This window comes from Styela clava, chromosome 4 (assembly GCF_964204865.1).
Source record: "Styela clava chromosome 4, kaStyClav1.hap1.2, whole genome shotgun sequence".
NCBI lineage: Eukaryota > Metazoa > Chordata > Ascidiacea > Stolidobranchia > Styelidae > Styela > Styela clava.
Genome location: NC_135253.1, coordinates 3,783,375 through 3,806,478, shown reverse-complemented (window position 1 = coordinate 3,806,478; position 23,104 = coordinate 3,783,375). Strand labels below are relative to the sequence as shown.

At 35.5% G+C, this 23,104-nt stretch overlaps 1 protein-coding gene across 9 annotated transcripts; it reads left to right on the top strand.

The window, feature by feature from the left end:
* The first annotated feature begins 7,967 nt into the window (after positions 1-7,967).
* On the top strand, positions 7,968-23,018 carry LOC120327072 (reticulon-3-B-like). Of its 9 annotated transcripts, none has more exons than XM_078112019.1 (13): positions 7,969-8,175; positions 10,087-10,179; positions 10,627-10,659; positions 13,767-13,838; positions 14,026-14,313; positions 17,573-17,695; positions 18,032-18,232; positions 19,481-19,519; positions 21,018-21,032; positions 21,405-21,612; positions 21,801-21,939; positions 22,094-22,163; positions 22,515-23,018. In XM_078112019.1, exons 1-13 carry the CDS (start codon positions 8,064-8,066, stop codon positions 22,673-22,675), a joined length of 1,554 nt encoding a protein of 517 aa, XP_077968145.1. In that variant the 5' UTR covers positions 7,969-8,063; the 3' UTR covers positions 22,676-23,018. The 9 variants fall into 9 exon arrangements, with proteins under 9 accessions (XP_077968148.1, XP_077968149.1, XP_077968145.1 ...); XM_078112018.1 differs by having other exon boundaries at positions 19,478-19,519; XM_078112022.1 differs by lacking the exon at positions 18,032-18,232 and having other exon boundaries at positions 7,968-8,175.
* The last annotated feature ends 86 nt before the right edge of the window (positions 23,019-23,104 follow it).

Genomic DNA, 23,104 nt, shown 5'->3' with positions numbered 1-23,104 from the left:
TTTCTGAGATCTCAACCTGGTAGATATCAGCTTTTTTTGAGGGGGGTGTCTCAAAAATGTCGTGTCCCACATACATCACGACCAACTTGTCAAGCTGGGACTCAATAAAACATCACGCGAATCACAAATTAAAGCTATGACAACCAAATCATAAATTCTCTCGTCATTAAAATATTTTGTATGCCGGTATTATATCAACTATTTTCACAAATAAGGCGAAAAATTTATTGCAAATGAAAGATACATTACTTTTGCTTGTACGTCAAGATATTCTTCTGCTAAATAAGTCTTCTAATCCATTACTGGTGTATTGCTCGGGGATCTAAAATTTTCTACAGAAACATCGTCGATGGAAGAGCTGGATACAGTCTGGAGAAAAAATCATAATAAGAAAAACACTATTCAACGTTGGTATAATTCGACCAATTATGGTACAGCATAGTTTACATATGGCATGTGACACATTGCTACATATATTAGGAGTGTCAAGTTTCTGGCACGAAAATAATGACTTATATCAAAATGATATTATTTGAACAATGCTTCTTTGGAATAAGTATCTTGAAATTGCGATCATCGTTTTCAAATACCTAGTTTTGTTGAATATTTCCACGTCGTCCATGAAGTTGCGTTGTGACAGATCGAGGTTATTGCATGGGCACGATTTTCAGAATTCTAAGCTATGTCTGATATATATATATATATTTACTGCTTTTATCACCTGCCTTCGATTTCGAATGGAACTCTGAGCTGCTACAGGTGTGGCATATTTCCTCCCGATTCTAACAGACTTGAGTGCCGTTTCATTCCGATCTTCATATTTTTCAGATTTGGTATCAAACGCAATAAATTCATGTTCTGATGTTTAAAATTGTAACTTATCCTTAATATCTACTTTACATAAAGTTAAAACTTCTGATTTTAATTCAATTATAATCCTGTCGAATCCATATGTGTGGCAGCGTATCTGGTGATTTTTCTTCTTGTAGTCGTCAAACAAATCAGGAAAAATATATTGATCATGGTTTTCTGAATGTTATCCGCATGTTCCATACAGCAGAGTAAATCTAGAAATCCTTCGCTTCTGGGCCTTTGCTGGTATAAACGCAAAACGTGGACTGCTTGGGATTTTGATGGTGCGGTATAGTTTGAGGTAATGCCGAGTTGAAATCTGGAAATGATGGGAATTTTCTTTGGGGTGACAATGCTGGTTTTTCCATCCAAGAGAGAGAAATAGACAAATGCAGTAGTTGAAATTATTTATTTGAAGACGTTTTGACAAGTGTCATTTTAATCCTTGATCTGACTGAAGATCAGTAAATCTTCTTTAACCGAGTCTAGCAGACTGATAATCGAGTTTTGAAACGAGCGGAATGTAACTGATGCTTCAATAGGAGTAGCATGGAAGCGCATTCCGTATGATAAATAAATGCTGGTTGTTGTTCGTTGATTTGGTATCCAACCTGAAACGAGTCGGGATGAGAATTGGACCAACGATCTGAACGATGCGTTTGTGACTTTTCATTATTTATTTTATCAAGAAACTGAGATGAATTTGGAAAACTTGATGGAAGTTTGACAAAGCCTGTGTTTCTAAAGATAGGCACAACTGAACATTGCCTAATAACCTAAAGATTTTTCTATCTGCTTATCTTTTGCGAAGCAGGTGGCTGCAGACTGTGTACGTCGTACGCCCCTCGCAATTGCCTTTAGAGTAAATGTGGTTCCTTAATGTCCAGCAATCCAAAGTTGCGCATAAACGGTTGGATCGGTTGTTTAATTGCTGAACTAGCTGGATAACCAGGGATTCCATACCGTTCTTATTCCTAAGTTTGTCCTTATTTTTGGCTTATTTTTAGCTTGCGTCCTTATTTTTGGCTTGCGTATTCTTATTTTGTCTTATTTGGACTTCATAATAGAAGTTTGTCTTATCGCCAAAGCTTTATTGTGGCATCATAAAAGTAACACAATCTTATTTGGAACACAAAAAAGCAAGGCATAGATAGGCATGAAGCATTGTTAGTGTGCCGATCCTTAGGTTTTGTCGTGATGGTGGTTATTTTAGCCTAAATTGAAAAATGAGTAAACGTAAGAACGTTTTTTGTGAGTACGGGATAGAATTCAAAGTTAAACGAAGCTTGAAGGGTAAGTGCTTCGCACACTCTGACGTCTGTAATTGTGACATTTACCTGGAGCCCATAGGAAAGCCAGCTATTTCTGCTCACAATGCAGAAATTTTTCCAGTCGTCCTTATTTTGGGTTCCAGATCGATGGAATCCCTGTGATAACAGTGCACAATCTCACCGTAGCGTGTGGTTGAACTGTTCTCATTGCAAGCTCAAAAAACTTCTCAGTTACGAAAACGTCATCAATGTTGTCAATAAAAGGTAGCGAGGTTGAGTCGTCTTTAGAATACGTAAAAATTTGTAAGTTGGATAATGTCTTATCACAGGTGATCGATGACGTTGGTCCTTAACAGATGCCCTCCTGTATGAGCAATCTTTCATTTTCTCTTATTCAAACTCATTGAAATCATTAGGACTGGGAATGGTTAATCGGTAACCGATTTTAGACGGTTAACGGTTACGATTACTGACATCTCAGGTACAAATCATCTTTATAATGTACAATTTCTCCAAAAATGATTACGTCATCGCAAATTTTTCTCCCGTGGCTTTTAATTCAAAAGAATATCACTAACTGTATTGGTAAGGACCCGATAAATGTGAAAAATAATTGATGTACCAAGATTGCTGATTGTGAAAATTTGACAATGAGAAATTCTGAATCAGTTTTCGGTCAAATTTCAGAATCAGTTTTACGAATTTATTGCAAAATCGTATATCCAATGTCATCCAACAAGTAAGTGCGCAGTTGATGCTGTTTTTCTTTATGATATTTTAGAGTAGAATTTGCACGTCGAACACTGAAAATTTGTCACATAAATGACATTAATAACGGATTCGGGTTTTACTGAAATACTTCCATATCACGCTGCATATCTCTCGCAGCAGAGCGATTATGAAACTATCTCCATTCGTAATAATTTTGAGCGATACCGGATAAAATCACCAGTATTGCTTTGTAACCGTTGTGACGTAACAAGCCAAAATTATAAATTAGTACATCGAACATCACGCTGCGGTTAACCGGTTAGTTTTACCCGGCCAACGGTTAAAGCATTTTCCCTGAAATTCTCGGCCTTAGAAATCACCCATATGTGCAGATGAGTGTAGTGATTGCATTGGCATTGAAATATTTGAATGTTGCAATACGTCGCATGCGAAGCCAAGTTATTTTGATATATACGTCCGGTTTGTCAGTTTGCTTTCCCAAGTCAGGACATGATGCATAAATGTAAAAACGCAATGATTCCATTTTCACCTCTTGTGTTCTTCTGTGGAATAAATATGGAGCGGAAACCGAAATATGCAAACAAGATTATTTTGCGGCGATTATTACAGTTGAGTGTGATCTAATCACGGAGACTTCCATTGATATTAATTTTCCAAATTCTTCCTCGAGCTCTATCTCTGCTCGATACAAGTTTTATGAAGGAAGAACATTCGAGTTCAAATACATGCTGTGGAACTCAAATGAATCCAAATTTGGAAAAGATGGCAGTTTTGCTGGTATTGCTCTTTCCGCCTCGAGGCTAACAAACATATAGCTATGGCAAAGCAACCTTCAAATTCAAAGAAAGCTCGCACACATCAGCAAGAAAATTGGGCGTTTCAAAGTGATTGGGAGGAGAAATATTTTCAAATTGACTTCAATAACAAAGCCTTCTCTGTAATATAGTTGTGTGATAAGTAGTGTGAAATCTTTTAATGTTGAAAGTAACTACAAAATCTGAACATTCATTCTTAAAAATATGATTGCTACAAAAGTGTATCAGGTAAAAGCAAGCAAACAAATATGTTCAACAGTAGAGGCAGGCCTGAGGAAATAACTGTGACATCATACAAGATTAGTCTTATACTGGCGCGAAATATTTAAACCATATTCGGATGGTGAAATATGAAACAGGCTGTTGATGTGTTTGATGGAGAATGCTGTTCATCTAGCGTTCAACTTGTAGCTGAAAAATAACAGCTTAGCAATGACACGGTAACAAACAATATGACCATCTTCTTCCCAAGTCGGTAAATTTTGTTTACTTCTCTGTCGCACTTTACGCTTCGAAAGGGTGTCGATGAAGAGCAATTGGCTGTGTTTATCAGAGGAGTCATGCCAGACTTAAAGATTTGCGAGGAATAACTCATCTTTGATGGCTAGTAATAAACTTTGATGGCTAGTAATAATAAATATAGAAGGTCAAATCCCTATTATATTGCCTCATTGAAAATGAAAGAAGTATGCATTCGATTCAGGTTATTGTTAATGTCATTTGCGAATGTCATTACAAGTACTTAGCTATACATATTAACAATAAGTTGAAATGAGTAGGCCTATCACATATTAACTACATAGTCGGTACGCTAGCCAGAACAGCAGAGATTTTATTTAACTGAAAATAATTCGCACCAAATGAGCTATGCGGTGTGACAAAATAAACCAATCTGAGCAATTAGTAACGCACCCTTACACACCAAACTTGATCCTTTGTATCATGGATTCAACGCAATGAAACTTATCCACGGCCACGAATTGAGATATTGAAACTCATGCACCAGTAGCCTACTTTAACGACAAACTTCCAGGGGCATTTGTATGGTATTTTGTCAAGCAGACTACTGTCCATCTATATCGCACTAGCTAAATATTCTGCACAAGGTGCCTTCCATGTCCCAAGGTATACATTATCAGAATGTATAAACGCTATACTCAAACTCTATGAAACTGCTGAAGCTCTTGTCCTAAAATGTCCGAAGTTGTACTAAAGTGTTCAAATTATACTAAAATGTTATAGATTGTAAATGTCCGAAATTATTGTTTATCTTAAAAGCATTAAAAACATAGATTACTAATCATTTAAAACGAGTAGGAAAGATTTCTTACTCTCGACTAGGTAAAAAATAATTTCGCGTTATTGACTAGGTCTTATTTTCGGGAAAACAAGATACTTCATGACTTCGAATTTAGCTCATTTGCGGTAGGCCTATCTGATGACAGTTGAATTTCAATTCCATACTCTTCTCCGTATTCCTGATTCAAAGTCTTTCGATCGTGTTGTGTTGCCTTAATGTCATTTACATTTGTTTATAGGCTGTTCGTAGGTATTCTTCTTGGGCCATTGACATTTTGACTTAATCTTAATTCCTAATGCAGCTGCTCCCGTGCAAATCTAGCAGTTCATAAAAACATTTGCGCCATCTGCTGACAGTTGAATTTCAATTCTATGGTTAGTTCTATGATCTATAGACAATGCATCACTACAATGCGGATAAATAGTGTATACTGTATAAAGACTATAGCATGGTCGCTAGTTCAAATTTAATAATAAGAGCCATTGCGAACTGGTGAAACAAGCATTGAGGTGAATAAACACCTCAATTGAAGCAAGTCGCAATCTGGCCACCACGGAAAAATCCTTCTTGTGCGCGGGCCTGCTTCGTGCTCTTATAGCAAAATGAAAGATAATTCTGAATGACAGATTACTTGATGACAGTAATTAAAAATTTGTGGCAATTAAGATAATTCAATAATTGGCTAATCGACGATAATCTGGGCTGAAAATCGAATATTGGTCAACTAGCCAGGAAGTTATAGGGCACCGTTGGTAATTTTTAGAAACTAAGACACATTTTAAAACGATAAAAGTCTTTTTGGACACGTAGTGGACATAACAATCGTTTTGTTGTTCTTGTTCTTTGACACTCAGAACTCAGAACTCAGAAGTTTTATTTCGTCGTGCATGAAATATTGTACGCAATTAAACAATTATAATGATAATACAAAAATCAATTGAAGACTGAAGTATACATGCATACAATATATCACAATTGACGCGGAGCCGCGAAAGACTGCAAAAGTCATCGTGTCAACGACACCGTGTTGGACCACACCGTAGTGGACATAACAATCGTTTTGTTGTTCTTGTTCTTTGACACTCAGAACTCAGAACTCAGAAGTTTTATTTCGTCGTGCATGAAATATTGTACGCAATTAAACAATTATAATGATAATACAAAAATCAATTGAAGACTGAAGTATACATGCATACAATATATCGCAATTGACGCGGAGCCGCGAAAGACTGCAAAAGTCATCGTGTCAACGACGCCGTGTTGATTTATTGATGAACAGATGACGTTAAATAAATGTAAAAAAAAAAAAAGATATGAATTGGATGATATCATCATGACTTGCTGAGCGAATTTAATTCAGGAAATAAAAAGTAAATATGATGCAAGTCAATCGGGAAATTTAAAGAAATCACCTTTCTCTTTGATTACTGGACCAATTGCTTTGAAATTTTCAGTGGTCAACGATGGAATTTTTCTCCAGAAGGCTATTACTTTTATTTTTTGCTATGACGTCATCAAAATTATGTGGCGTTACATGTCCACATATTTGAGCATAGCTCCCTTGTATTATAGTCTGTTTCTCTCGCAATGGACCTTTCCCCGATCTTTGACCCCCGAAAAATTCTTCCTATACTTTACAATTGCAAAATTTTCGGGGCTATTTTAAAGGTGATTGTGCAAGTTGGCGCCAGTAAAATGGATATGCCCTTCAAACCATCATTATGATTCATCGCATGCAACAATCTGTTTTTTGAAAGTACCGGTAAAGAATTTTAGCCTAGTCTATCACAGCTATTTCTAGACTAATTTTTTATTACTGCAATTAAATCAAAACTTCTAGGAAGACAGAGTGATTATTGAAATATCTGATTTATATTTAAGTTTCCGAAACACAACTGAAAACTAACGAATAGAGTTTAAAAACGCGAAAACGAGGTAATGTTTACGACCACGTTTGAAAATCTGTCTGAGTGAGAAAAGTGTCTGAGCGGATGCGAAAAGGGAGCATTGTTACGTCACTTTTTGCATCTTGCTGATTAGCCAATGTCACGAAGTAAACAAGGAAGTCGATGCTCGGAAAAAGGTCCATTGCAATGTGGAATTCTTAGTTAGAAATCAGCAGCTAAATCTTCATTAAAGCCACCCCACGTTCTACAAAATAAAGTACTAGAACTCTACAATAAACTTGATGTAAAGTGCCGAATCGTCGAAAAAATTATATGCCATCTAATTGTTGATTTTATATTTTCACGATCTATTCTGAGAGTATAATCACAGTGTAAACAAATGGTTAGGATGTTAGTTTCGAATAATTTATTTTCGAAAATGAATGTTCCGATTCGAATATTTCCGAATCTGATTCTATTTAGCTATCGTTAACTTTTTAAAAGTTGAATTAACTGTAGGATGAATTGTGATTAAATAATATTCTTAAATTAAAGAATACATAAAGTAAACTGACAAATAACACGCAAAACTACGAAAACGAGGCAATGTTTACCACCATGCTTGAATATCTTTCTGGGCGACAGAAGTGTTTGAGCGGCTGCAGAAATTGCAATTGTTACGTCATTGTTGACTTATTGGTTACCGGTATAGTTCCGGAAAAGAAGAAGAAAATCGGAGCCCGGGAAAACATCCATTACTGGTACCGTACTGTGCTATGACTACGGGAGCCTTTACACATCTACGGGCGGACACCGTACGGCAACACAGTACCCATACGATACCGGTATTACTGAGATACCGTACCGTATCGGTACCGGTAACAGCATAACGGGTAGATGAAGTCAGAAAGTAGTCTAATAGTTCTGTAGTTGGTTAACTGCATAGGTTACTGTACAAATATTTCTCCGTTACCATATCTTGACTGCACACACAGACATAACGGTATTCTTTATTTATGCGCTTTCGCTAGTCCGTGTGCCTGTCGACATTCTGTTGTTCATATTTTCGTCATTGTTCTTGGCACCAAGCAGTAAAACTGTAAATACAGTATTAATGATGCATTTAATTTTTAGTTTAAATCGAAGTTAGCAAGTTAGGGTTATTTTTTAATTTTTAAATTACGTTTGTTATTGATAACATTCAAAAATGGAAGATGAGTATATGGCGAGAAGTGAAGAAGCAGAAGTACAAAATGATGGAGGAAGTAATAACGGGAATGGAAGCACTGCAAGCCATAGTAGTGAAGAATTTGTCAAAGGTAAAATAGTTCTGTAGTTACCGTATTGTCGTACGATAGTATAATACTTCTGTACTTGCAGACTTGACATGGCATGACAAAAAGTAGCTTCAAATATCCTTTTGATATTTATGTCGTATTAGACTATGTGTCGTACCTATTTCAATATGTCATACGATACAGTGATAGTTTCTATTTCAAGGGATTCAAATAAAACCTATACCGGTAATGGTATAATGAAAATTGGGTTTTCTTGTTGCTCATTTTCAGCCTTCAAAATTTGAAAAAAATTTCTGTCATTTCATATTATTGAAGCAGTATATGGATTGGAATTTTAAAACCCATGGTACAGAAAATTTGATGAGCACCCGGAATTAAACGTTACGATACATATATAAAGAAAAGCTTTCCTTTCTGCTAAATTTTGATGATAAACAAAGTAAATATAGTATAAGTTCATCATATAAAAATGAGGTACTACTAAGAGTTAGTTGGTGGTAGCTTTATTCACTCTTTTTATTAGACGGTTGGTTGGTGGTAGCTTTATTCACTCTTTTTATTGGACCATCAAAGTATTTTACTTGCTAAGAAGGCTTCAAAATTTCCAAAGACGGTGAAAATAAATATATCTGAAAGACAGGCTAATGTTTAGATCAATCCTCCATGTTTTCGAATACACAGGATTTGAAACCAACATTTTAATATTGGGTTTTTTGTTTGATGACTTTTCAGAATTCATCTAATTTTACTATTAATTTTTTATTCTGTTGTATTGATTAAATACACAATAGCCAAAACACAATAAGGGTATGGCAAAATCGAAGTGGGTTAGTAATATTACAGTATTAAGTAGTGAGGGGTTGATTAACAGCCCCCCAGGTCATAATTATGAATGGGAGTTTTAGAATTTCCAAACTAAAAGATTTGAATCAATATAAATTCGAAACTTTCCAGAAAATATGTCTTGGCTCTATTTGCAATACTTCTTTGATTCTATTTTGTTGCAACGTCGAATAGCTTGCCTTGTTGAATATTTTCCTCGCACTTTCAGATTTTGACAAACTACAATAATGGTTTCGCTAGATTTTTTTCGATCAATCAAAATGTGTGCTAGCTTTCAAATATCTTATCTTTTTTTATCAGCACTGCTTTAGCACATTAATGGAATACTATTGCGAAGTATTTATTGTTCATTTAACATAAATCTGCGATATTTTGCTTGATGACATTTCCCCGTATAAAATCACAGCAAATTGATAATGAACCACATTTAACTGACGTTTATCAGAAAGGGCATTTGTATGGGAATTTTAAAAGTCAAGTTTTGAAAGTTATTATAATAAACCCATTATAGTTTATTCAGATATGAAATGTTCAAAACTTACATCTCTAGGAATTTGTTCAGTGCAACTTAGGCCTAAGTGCCCTTGTATCACATTGCAGTCCATACAAAAAATTTCAAAAGTTGTTGAGAACAGAATAGGCCTAAATTCTTTATGGGGATAGAAAACTGAAGGAATCAAAGCTGAAGTGCCAAAAAACATTGATTACAAAGATATTATCATATTGGCATAGGTATTTTTCAACTCGGTAGTTGGTCTCACTGTTTTTTTAGTCTCCTTGCCTTTATAACTACTTTTCTCTGGAGCCATGATCAACAGCAAAGGGCAAGAAAAAGCATGAAATCACAAAAACTTCTCAACGCATGTTATCCCACTAACGTTCTGTCTTGAACTGATGCTTGTTGAATGGTTGAGAGGTGTCACGGTATCTGGGTTCCTCAATTTAATATTCCATTTTTAAGTGATAGGCATTTATTTAAACTTTCTTTGAAGTAAACTATTTGAGCATCCCTGCAGATGATTTTCGACTTTATCAGAGATGAAGGTATTTTCAATTGAAATTTAATTTTGAAACAATTATTTTATTTAGTAAATGATGAGGATGCGACTCTTGATGAGGGTGCAGGTGATATACCTAGAGAAGATATTGAAGAACTTCCAGTGCATACTGAAACACCAGCTGGTACTATAAATAATATCTGTTTGCCCTAACGAAGGTCCCAGGAGTATTATTATACATACTCATAGCAATTGCTTAGGTAATAGAATATTTAAAACTAGTCAGCATTGATATTTTCTATCAACACTTTGATCATTCTCTCTTTTTAATAAAATTCGATTTAACTTTGAACTACTAAAAGTATCATAGTGTGTCGTGTTTCTTGGTCTTTAAAGGCTGCTTATGTAGGGCTCTAATGGTCCTTATTATTGGTAAAAAAAACTCAACTGAAAATTACTTTTACTCTGTCAATTGGCCGATGTGCTGGTATTCTTAGGGCCATGGTTTCAACTTGATATCTATTATGTACAGACTGCCAATCTCATTAATTAGGTGTAAAGTTTCTATTTGTTTGCATACTTTATCAACTAACATTAAATGTAATAAAGTCACTTTCATATTTTTATGCAGAAGGAAGATTGATTGATAAAATTGACCCAAGAGGTAAGTTAATGTGTCGATTTTAACCCTCTAATTAGCGGTATCTTAGTTTTTGCATGTGTAGATATATAGTTTAGAAATGAGTGAGAGTTCGTAATTACTAAAAAGTGAAGATAATCATTCATATGATGATTTTGTCTCATGGTTGTGGATTCAATGGAATGCAATGTGCATTTTGATTGTATATTCTTTTTGCTTTTTTATGAAAAGATTTATGGTTTATGTTACTTCTTGGTTTTCCATCGTTTTTAAGACAAAGTTTTAATTTTATTGATACTGATGTATCGTGTATGATAGAAAGGTATACCAACGCCATGTCGATTTATAGTTGGTAATGTAAACAATACAGTCTTATGTAGCAAAATGTCATTGTTGTGTAAACGAGCTGAATCGGTCCTTTCCAAGGTTTCTCGAGTTCATTATTACTTACCTGAGGTCATTTCCTGGACTTGTTTGGCCTTCAGCAGTTCGATTAACTACAGTTCTTGTTCCTTTTTTGTATTGATTCTTTCACTTTGGAACAACTTGCACAATTGTAAGGCTGTATCTTTGTTTTCAATGTTATTGATTAATAACATATAAATGGTAAGTTTTTTACTAATATGCCATTGTAATACCAGACAAACGCATTGGCTTTTTTATAAAATAAAGTTATTGTTTTGGAGTAACTTATCAGACAACATTATTCCAGTTTACAATTACATTTGCTGGTCACGTACAAAGTATATCAAATTACACCAATGACATTTATAACCTTGTACTTGGATTAGATCACTCACATTTCTCATTTGTTCCTCGCCCACCTATTTGGACCAATGCGTCTGCACATGTTCTATTAATTTGCCCCTGCTTTCTTCACCCAATCATCTTGAGTCTTAATGGACTTACAAACAGGCCATTCTCAAAGCAGATTGTGATATTTGAAGATAGAAAAGTAGTTCATGTCATTGACACCCTCATAGGACATCCCTGCCAATCTTGAAAATAGGTATTTCAGGTAAATTTAATGGGTATTTAAGGTTCATATATATCGAAGTTTAATTGCAGAAAGTGCAGTATTCTCATTATTGGGAATGTGTTTAAAGGTGGACATAAGTTAGCTAGTGGTAATTCAAAGCTGACATACAAGAAATAATGCATTAGGAGAAAGAGTGACATGAATCCTTGTCACTTTGATTGCAAATTTCGTGGTCTAAATCTCCCTGGATGTTAAATGGTGATTACTAAATTATGTCTTTCGCCAGAAAGTTAGTGACCAATTCCACACTGTGCGACAAGCCAAAGTTTTGAATTAACTGTAGGAGGAACAAAACTACAATTCATTCCCTTTTAGAACACTTATTTTCCCAACCTTAAATATTCTATTTTGCATGATTGCAATTTTGTTCCGTTACCATAATCGTGCTTTATCAGCTTTATTATTCGTCATAGCTATAGATAGATGCACTCAATTTGAACTTTTGGATTGGATTTGAATTTCAAAAACTTGTAACTCAACATCTTGTTATTGTATATTTCATTTTGTCCGGCGCGACTCTCATGATTTGGTTGGGACTGGATGAATATTTCATGAGCGGATGCGCCTAGATTTGTTGTAATCGTCGGCCGGGGCGTTTTCCTTTCGTGATTCGGCACAATTTTTGCAGTAAACACGAAATATCACTATTTTAACGGTTGGCTGCTGAGTTTGAACCAATTGCTTGGATTAGTGACTATGGCGACTACGAGCAAAAGCAACAATATTAATTGTCCTGACGAAGAGCATACTGATAGTCTTGATGGACCAACGTCCTGTTGCAATATTCGTCAATTATCCCCCGACGAAAATAGAGAAGAGACAGAATTTCTTCTGTCGATACCGCGCAAACTTCGAGAATCTGAGAGCCGTATTTCGAATGACAGTTCACGTGATTGCTTTGACGACGTATCGACCAGAGTAGAGGTTGCTTCTTTGCCAGGAATGGATTGGAACGAGTCTGTATCAGTTGATGATACAAACTTCGTAGACTCACACTCGTCTTCACCTGTCACAGAAGAACCCACCACGGATTTGACATGTGGCAGATCTGCCCCGACCAAACAAAAAGAAGAAATATCTGCTGTCGTACGGCCTTGTGGAAATTTCAACTGTTCAATTGTTTGTGAAGGTTGTGCTATTGACGACGCACTTTTATCTAGTAATCCGTGAACCTGGAGTACTTTGTTGTGTTATGTTAAAATGTGTATAAGTGTGCCACATAGCGATATATTACCGGTATTTATTCTTTAAGGTTGAATATTGTCGTATACCACAGCGAGCCACCGATATTCTGGTGCAATAATGTCCTGTATTCAGTGCACCGTGGTGAATGTTTCAACTTGATCACAATTTATATTCCATTATTTTGTATTTGGTTTCAATAGTATTGGATTCCGTCAGAATTTGTTATTTTTAACCAAGGGCATAAAATTGTTGGAAATTATTAGATGGCATGCATAATGCAAAACTGATCGATCGCGAGACCGTCGCATGAGAGAAAAAAATTATACCGCCAAGGCCAGGTTTCTTTCTCGCATGTAGACCGGGGAATTGATCGCTTAATTTTACAGTGACTGATATGCCGCTTGCTTGGGAATACGTTCCCCACCTGTTGTGAACGATTTGGAAGTTACGACATAGCTTGCTGAAATATTTATGAGTGACGTGCTGCTTGTTTCTAAAAGACTTTATATGAACAAGGGGCTGTCTCGACGTTATCTGTATGCGCTGTTGTCTAAGTATCTGTTTTAAACTAGATTATTTATGCAGTTTCATCCAGTTCCTAGTAATCCGGCGTACTTTAGTAATAAAGTTGAGTGTTTGTGGTCTGATCCAGTTCGAAGTTTATCTGCAAATCGACCGTTTTATTAGCGTTGTTCGTTAGTTAATATGACCAGAAAATTGAGAACAAACATGTGATGTGAAATAGTGAATTCTCTAGTTTCTGATTCAGTGTTCCGATTTTACATTTTTAAAATGTAGTTTAGAAATAATATGGTAAATAGAACTTTTCGTGATCCGTTGTAAACATTTATTTCAATACTGTCCTTTGTTTTATATCTGCTGCATTCTTCATCTTGTAATCCATAAGCTACCGAAACGGGAAGTATGTCATCTGAAAGTTACCTCAGAGATTACTACGAGCAACTCCCTTCCGAAACAGGTAAACGATATACCGAATGAATTGGAAGTCTTGTCCAATTAGACCGTTGGACCAGAAACCGTTGTTATTTTGTCAAAGCTTCTGTTAGTGACCACTATCAGTGTCCGGTACAAATTTTATACTGCTTCATAACGACGAGTGTTTTTGGCCTACTCCATTTTTTTTTATATATTTTTAATCATCAAAGCTGGATTTGGAGAGGGAGAAACTGGCGATTTGTTGGGACACTCTCAGCCGCAGTCTGATCCCACGTCAATATTACAACCACAAAGTGCGTCAACGTATGAAAGTAATTCGGCTGCTGAAGTTGATGGAAGCCTCGCTTCAGAATTGAGCTTAAGTGGCGGTCTAGCTTCTTTTGAACCTACACCCGCTGCAAGTTTCGAACCACGTGAAACATACAATTTGTCCGATATGAATTCGAAACCTCAACTGCAGGATAGTGATATTTTGGAAGATAGGGCTTTTAAAGAAGGTAACCTGACCGTGTGTGCCTAATGCGTCAAATAGCAATGTAAATGCTGCTGCATGTGGTGTCGTACTTGTCAGTGAAGATCATGAATGCCATCGTCAGTAACGTGTCAGTTAGGACTAGCTCCGTGGCATGTGTACTCTACTTCAAAGTTTATTCATACTGCATCATAAACGGCATATGTCACATCACACACATATCACGCTTGGAATTTCCAGCACAGCGAGGAACGCTTATCTCAAATACGTGAATGCTACGTTACTTCTTTAACACGATTCGACAGATATTTCGGCGCTCCAGAAGTATGTGTACCAATATGACGTAACTAATTTTGTTTGCCTGCTTTACATCAAGTTGTGTAAAGAGACTGAAACCTATGGGCTGGGGGTATATTAAACTTGGCTAACACAGACAGCACCGAACTCGTAATAGAACTAAAATAAGGAAAATCTGAATAAAATTATAGCCTAACCCTCACCTGGTACACATACTACGGGAATACCGATATTTCAGGTTCCTATACTTGCGATCGACCGAATGCAATTAGATCATGTTTGTTAGGCGTGAACTACCTATAGTTAATCATTGTCGAAGATTTCTTACAGTTAACATTATTGCATTCTTGGTAACATTTTATTCATACTCGCAAACTCATGGCCACGAACTTCTTGAATTTGTACTCGTGGGAATTGGATAATTAATAAGAACTAGCCTGGAATAAATTATTGCGTTGCGTCCCTTCGCTGTCCTACTTGATTCAGATATTTGAACCTAAACATGGTGATTCCTGTTCGATTGCCTATTCTAGGAATAAGAAATAAAACTCTGAGTGGAATTAAAACAATAGAATATTTCTTCACTTAGTTTTCCTACCACGGTGTCATCCATAGCTTCATTTGATTCGGCCATTATAGTTTCCCATGACAACCAAGACGTATTTAATTTTTTTTCTTTATAAATATCTGTTCATTACTTGTAGTTTTGTGAAGCTCTTGCGCTTTAGCGTTTAGTTTAAAATTCATTATGAGATTGTGTGTTAAATTTGTTGCCCGGTGAATAACGCTTTTCTTCTAGTGAATCAGGCAATAATAAAATAAGGCAAAATGATGATTGATGAAATGAGTTAAAATCACGCGTAGTGTTTTTTTTTCATTTGTTATGTGAATAACCTATAATTTGAAGATACCAAGTCAAGATAACAAGTGAATTTTTTAATAGTGTCCAAGTGATCTGAAGTTGTAATCTCCGTCATTTTTCCATAATTTCTGAGCGGATGAATTGTCCGATTTCCTTGCTTGTGCCTAGTTTGTATTGTCTACTAAATATTTATTTGCGGAGCTGTGTTAAATTAAACACTTGTTTAATGAGTGTCGACAATCGACATCATCCAAAATTCAGGGCGACTCAAGCTCTGAGAGACAACGAACTCGTCTAATCAAATATTTGTAGCATTCATAGCAAGCGTGATTGTTATGACTAAACGCGTTTGCTGCCCTAAATCACGTACTCGACGGAGCCGGATCGTAAAATATGTCGCAATCCTCGCACGTGACGTTGACGAACAGAAATACGCCCGAATTACATCAAATCGATATAATTGTGGAATAAGTTCTATTCGATACGTGTAGCAACATTCTTTGTATAATATTTCATTGAATACAACTCTACATATGGTATATATAGCATTGTCTACGAATTTAGAGGTACCGAACGAACGAAGGCCGGTAGATTTAAATGGACACAAAATGCGTTTTACCGTGTTCCAAAAGGGTTGGCATGATGCATAATTGGTCCATTGGGTGACCGTACATTTGAACCCACGTACATTTGAACCCATGTGTATATCCACGGGTTCAATCTATATGCGGGTGCTAAAACCCATGGGTTAGGGTTAGTATGGGTTTAACTATCCGTGAAACAAAGAAAATTCCTTAGGTGCAATAGCATACGGGTGCAATTGCCATAAGTTCAAATGTACGTGGGTTCAAATGTAATGGAACCGGTCCATTGTACTCGGCCAAGTATGCTTGTTGCGCGCTATCTAACAAGAGGTTTTTTTTTTTGATATTGTGTAATTGCCCCACCACTACGGTAATTTTCCAATCTGTCTTGTTTGATTAGGTTACATTATTGCCACGACCTTCTATTTTTATCCTACTAGCCTTAACCGAAAACAGAATCGGAAAATTAAAAAAAAAAAATCCAAAATTAGTGTTAAGGGCAACAAGATAGTTACTTCTTATTTTACCGAAAAGGCTATTTTGTGCTCGTGCTTTTTCGGTATCAATATTTTTTGCAGTTCGAAATAGCATTTCATCAATACCACTCCAATTTCGGCTCCCGCGTTGATTGTGTTTTTGTTTCATCGCTTATAGGTGATTATTCGAGCCGTTCTTCGCTTGTGAGGCCTTTGTAATGTGCTAGTCTTCGTATTTCGAAAGTTGAAACCGTCTCGTATTGCGTCTGACGAATGACGGCGACCAATCGCGTGTGTGTGCCTTCGGCTTTCTTCGTACTCATTTACTCTACGTCAAGCGCGAAACGGAGAAATGTGTTGTTGTGAATGTGATATACTTAGCTTGGCGTTGTGGACAGTGCAGTTCAACGTTTATATATTTTCCATCGTGTACGTTTGATGGCTTAAAATAAACTTGCGACGTGGAAGGCAGCACCCACGTGTGTTCCGCTCAGCTTATGCAGTGACAGTTTAAGCACTCGGTGGTTATTACGTTTTGGCAATTCGCATAACTCAAGTTTAATTTGCTGTGTCTTAAACTAGCTTGTAGAATAAATACGCTCTTCGCTTGAACAAAATGTATCAATGCGTTGGTGGTTTATTATTCATTAGCGTGAGGTTATGAATACGCATAGCAACTTTTATATGTATCATGGATCAAGCCGGTACATCGGCGACTTAACGAGTCATTTATATAAACCTAATGAACCGGAATGTTTCATGTTAAACTTCTTTGTGATTTCATTTAAATCAGTTGGTGATTGCAACATTGCAAAGCTTAACTCATTTAGTTGGAAAGGTGAATGTAGAATGTGCCAGCTCACTGTTTGTATATTGAGGCTTTGGTATGTTATATGATTCAACTTCTTTGTCATGCCATTTGATTCAGCTTTAAACTAAAAGGAAAGGTTGCATGCGGCAGCTATCACTCATCTGTTTTGACAGGAAATGCGCCATTTTTAGTTATCATAATTTGCAATAAGTGTTGTGTAGCGTGAAGTAGTTTTATATTCTGTGGTCACTCAGAACCGCAGCCACAAGACTGTGAAAAATCAGAAGTAGACATGTCTTCTGAACAAGAACATCAACAGGAACCTGCTGTTACTGAGATTGAGGGAGGAGAGCCTGATGAACCAAAGTTCCAACAAGGTAACAATTGGATGCGCATTGGCTGGATACTGTTTGCTAACTTTGGGTGTGAATACGTTGATAACTCCAACATCTTAAAGTGAATAATTTTAATCTACAAGTTAACCTCGCTCAATGTTTTAAGCAGTTTAATCTTGCATATCTTTTTCTGACTTAATGTGTGGTTAAGGATCATTTGCCTGTTTGTAGTATTGTGGTAATTGTGTGGTGATCATTCTGTAATAGTATTTGGTGGCTTTTGCTTCTAATTTACTGTTACAATGATAGTAATGAATGCTTTATTAGCGAATGGGTGAATTGGTGGTAGGTAATTTTTGAATACTGAACTTCCTACAGAGGCTGAACCACAAATGATGGTGCAGCCTGAAGTCAAATCTGAAGAGTATGAGGAAGACATTCAGCAAGATGTACATGAACCTGTACCATCCGCTGATATAAAAGATGAGAAGGTGCCTGATATCCCTGCACCAGCTGTTGAGGAAATTGAGCCGAAGAAAGAACCATCGGTTCCTCTAATGTCTCATGTTCCAGCGTCAGGTACCTCCAACATTCCACAACACTGAATCGCTTTGCACGTCCTTGCACTCACAATGATGTTTTACTTCACTTTTCTGATGCACGTCTTTCGATTTGTTCTACTTGTCCATGTTCTGTTACCTTTTTTTTTGTCATTTCTATCGGCATTGATCCTGGTGCTTGTAAATAGTCGAGGGTGTTTCAAAACTACATTCATTGGATAGCTTGACTTGTACTATAATGAATGTAATGTTGCTTTTTGTCATGCGTTCTTGAGATTCTAATTTGTATAAATATCTCTCATAGAAGATGTTTGATTATTCTTCTTCACATGCTTTATTTGAAGTAAAAATGAAACCATAAGATGCTATGATTGACAATAGGTTGTTACGTAGAATATGATGCTTGCTCAAGAATATTATTTTTAATTATTTATGTTGGCTGCCTCACGCAACTGTTAATGCAAGTGGCCATGCCTTCGTGAAATTTATATTTTATGTGGTTGTCTTTCAATTATTGAGAAGTGAAGGTAAAATTTGAAAACAATTCCAAAATATCTAACTACTTTATATTTTCCATCTTACAAAGAATCTGAAGTTAAATTTTTGGAATGAACTAAATGTTTTTGCATTTGATGATCGTTTTACTGATTGGTTAGGTTAAGATATTATTTCATTTGGTGATTTGTTTGTTATGATATGCCACTCACACTGACAACCACACTACCTGATGTATATATTTCACCCACTTGCGGAACTTATACTGATGTGTCATGTTTCACCTATTTTAAGTTCTTTTGTCAAGAAGATTAAATTGGTACGCCATATAGTAGTTGAGAACATGACATTGCAAAGACATAAATGTCACTACCTAGTCTTGGAGCTTTATGTGGAGCAAATATCTTCAAGTGTATTGTGCTAAAATCATCTCCAGTAATCTACCATTCCTCAAACACAGTAAATATGTGAATTGAATTATTGACTTTGTTCATTTGAAAACTCATCGGTAAACAAATGAAATATTATATTGGTACCATTGTATTGGAAATTTGATACCTAGGCCTATCTATGCCCTGTGATTTTTTGAATAGAGCAATGCTCTTCATTGTCACCCTAAAAATGTATTCTCATTTTGGGCAACATTCTTTGCTATAGACCCACCATTACCTAATAGCTGACTCCAATTTTAATCCTGGTCAATAAGACTTGTATTTCATTTGGTTTTTAAGTTTTAATATTTTCAATTATTATGACACATATTTCTCAGCAGATGAACAGAAAGATGCAGTTGAGGGTGATAAGGATCCAGGTAACTCCACAATGAGACGATCAAAGATTAAATTACTGTTCATTAGCTTTCAGTTGCAGAATCATTTAAGCTTGTTTGCTACATTTTTCAACCACAAATATAAGAGCCATTCACTGATGAATTTCTTGAAAAATCTGATGTATTTTTGTGCCATATCTTAAATTGAGATAAAAATTCTGGCAACAAGTTTCTCAAGAAATTAAATAAGGTGGAAATAGGTTCTTATATTTTTGGTTGAATACAAGCATCCATCAGCATGTAGAATTTAACAATCACTTTGTATGTCAGTGATGAGTATTTTAGTCCAGTTATCTTAGTGAGTTAGCTTTGGTGTAACTGTTTTCTGCCTGTGCCTGAAATATGAACATGAATACAAGTATACAACAGTTATCAAGATTAGTGATTACACTGATTCTAAATTTTATTGATATTCTCAAATTCACGGCATGTTAAATAAGTAATGTATGAATGGTTTTGTTGCGGATGATTCTCAATTTGAAAGATCAAAGTTAAATTGTAATGAAATGATACAAAAAGTCATATTTTATTGGTTTTAAAATGTAAGTAAATACTAGACAAATATGTAGGTGTTCTGGTGAATTGGTTTGCTATTGATGTTCATTTTATGGAACTGTAGTAAAGAAAGACATTAATCACCAGTCTAGATTGTTTGGTATATAGGACTCGTAGATTGGTATTAGTAAAATAGTTCATATTACAAATGTGATGTGTGTAGTGGTGCTGCAGATAATGCATTTTAATCAAAATATCCATCAACCACTGTCGTGTGTTTAAACATTGTATAAGTTATGTGTCATAATAAGAACATAGCATTAGTTCCTATCGTTCGATATGTCACTCTCAACTATTGATTAATAACCTTGGAATATTGAGGTTAAAGATGATGACGTGAAGTGACAGACACAGTTCTTTATTCAGAAATTTCTTTTGTTTCCGTCATTTTGACTACACTATCGATGATACACAAAAATCATTAGTTTGTAAGATTTACTTAATTTTCAATCTTCGAAAGTTACTTTTCAAATTTTATACTGAAACATTTTTGGTAAATCAAACCAACATTCAACTTGAGCTGCTCTTGCAGTGACTAACATCAATTGTCAAAAATCAGGGCACTCAATATTGTGTCAAGTGTCATTAAAACTGGCTTGTAAAGACTAAATAATAAGTATGTAGGTGAAAGATAACAAAATAATAGTCGATTAGGGTCATTAAATGGAAAATATAAAACAGGCCAATGTATACATACTAAAGTATCATTGGTTGTAGTCCTAATTTGCAGATGTGTTATGCATGCATATGGTTGATCGGGTGTAAAGTCTAATGTTACAAAATGGCTTTGCTTTTATATTCTTGTTTTATGCTTCTGTGAGATTTTTAGTTTTATTTTTTCAAGTTTGTTTGATTACCGGTAGTTCTTTATTTATATTTTTATTTTACAAAATTATTTTATTTTGTCACCTGCATGCTTTCTAAGGATGGAGGGGAACAGGTGAAAGTTTATAATAGCAAATAAAAAAATAAATCTTTGAAAATGTCAAAATTGCAATGGCTTGTTATTGTTTGAATTTGAGTTCTAAGTCATTGCCACATATTATATATTGTTCTAGTTCTTGTTTTGAAGTTCAATTTTGATTTCTTGTAAAGTTACTTTGATTGTACATCAATAAGAGTATTTGTTCAATAAAATGTTTTCTTTGGCAGTGGCAAAATAGCTAAATTCACTATTGTGTTGGTTTCTAATAAATTTTGATAACATTGTGTCTTAATACACAGTCAATAGATTTAATTTTCACACTCTCAATTGCCAAAGTGTACACACTTATTACATCTTCTAATCTTCCAATTATTTTAACAATTACAGTTGTGGATTTGATCTACTGGCGCGATGTGAAGAAGACTGCGTTTGTGTTCACGTTTCTTCTTTTGATTTTGGTATCACTCGTGTGTTACAGCGTCATTTCTGTAGCAGCATATGCTGGCCTTGCACTTCTTACTGTTACTGTGGCATTCAGATTGTACAAAATTGTACTGCAGACACTAAATGGCACTCAACAACCACATCCATTTCAGTAAGTTCTGGGTTATTTGAATTTTTATGTGTATTGATTTTTTACATGGACTAATAAATTTTTGCTTCAGCGTTTTCATGAACTCTCGATTTCGCTTATGCAAACTGACTATCCCAAAATGACTGACAAGAGTAACTCCATTGATGGTAAAGTTATATGGTTATCAATTTTCACCCTTTTTTTTACAGAGATCTTCTTGATATGGATGTGACTCTGTCACAAGATCGAATTCAGAAATACACAAACTCAGCCCTCTGTCACATCAATTGCTGTCTGACGGGAGCTCGTAACTTGTTCCTTGTCCAGAACACTATCAGCTCTCTGAAGGTATTTTGTTAAATTTAGGTATCTTGCAATATTGAATTTCAATGTGTATCAGAGGTGCCATCTGCCATGTTCCTTTTTGGCCGGATCTTGAGAAAAATCTCGTCTCCTTTTGTGAAATTGGTTTGTGTTAGCTAAAACCTTTCATCTCTTACAGCTTGGAGTTTTCCTATGGTTACTAACATACCTGGGAGCATGTTTCAATGGCCTAACCCTCCTTATCATCGGTAAGTTATTTATTATACTAAAATCATCTGATAAAATTAAAGATGGTCGTACTTATAGCTGTAATTTCTGAGCAAAAAGCAATGTGGTGTCCTAGACTGAATGCAGGTTCAGGTTTGATGGAAAAAGACCAAAATGATTTGAAGATAAAATATTATGATGAAATATAGAAATAGAAAAAAATAAGCTTATTCATTACTTATGACTAATAGGCTATGAAAAAAAAGGATTTTCTTTTTAATAATTTTACCTAAAGGTGAAAATATCAAGGGAGGAATAATAGTTTCGAGAGATTTTTCATGCATATGTATCTAGCTGAGAGACTAATAACAAAACTGTGTTTTTACTTTTAGATGTGATTCTTGTTTTCACGGTACCAATATTCTATGAAAAATACCAAACCCCGATTGACAACTACTTAGGAATCGCTAAATCCAAGATTACTGAGCTGACCGCCACCGTCAAAGCTAAGCTTCCCGGAGCGAAGAAAGCTCAAAAAGAAAAGGCACAATAAGTTTGTCATGAACTTCCAACTCACAACTTTTTTCTTGATGCCACTCATTGCATTATCATTTTTTGTTATCAAGCCGTCATATATATTTATCCCTGAATTCAATGATTTGTATCAAGATGTATGGCGTCACATATGTATAAAAACGTAGCAAACCTTGTTTCAAATTACCCATCACCACCATTCTTGTATTTTTCGTTGGTAACTGTATATTTCCTTATTTTGTCCTGTTTTTAAAACTACTTGTTTACCTTGTTGTCCCATTTGTAAAAGTAATAAATTAGCAGGTTGAAAGGATAATTTCGATTAACACTGTCAAAAAATTAATAAATTTAACAGAGCTATAGGCGTTGACTGATCATTCATGCCATTCGTTTGGCAAATTCTAATATATACCTGGACCGATGCAGGATTCGAAAAAGAGGTCAACGA

Coding starts and splice junctions, on each gene's coding strand:
- LOC120327072 (XM_078112018.1), top strand. CDS start 8,064: ATGGAAGATGAGTATATGGCGAGAAGTGAAGAAGCAGAAGTACAAAAT. Junction 18,233..19,477: donor GTCTCATGTTCCAGCGTCAG/GTACCTCCAACA, acceptor CATATTTCTCAG/CAGATGAACAGAAAGATGCA. Junction 21,940..22,093: donor ACACTATCAGCTCTCTGAAG/GTATTTTGTTAA, acceptor CATCTCTTACAG/CTTGGAGTTTTCCTATGGTT.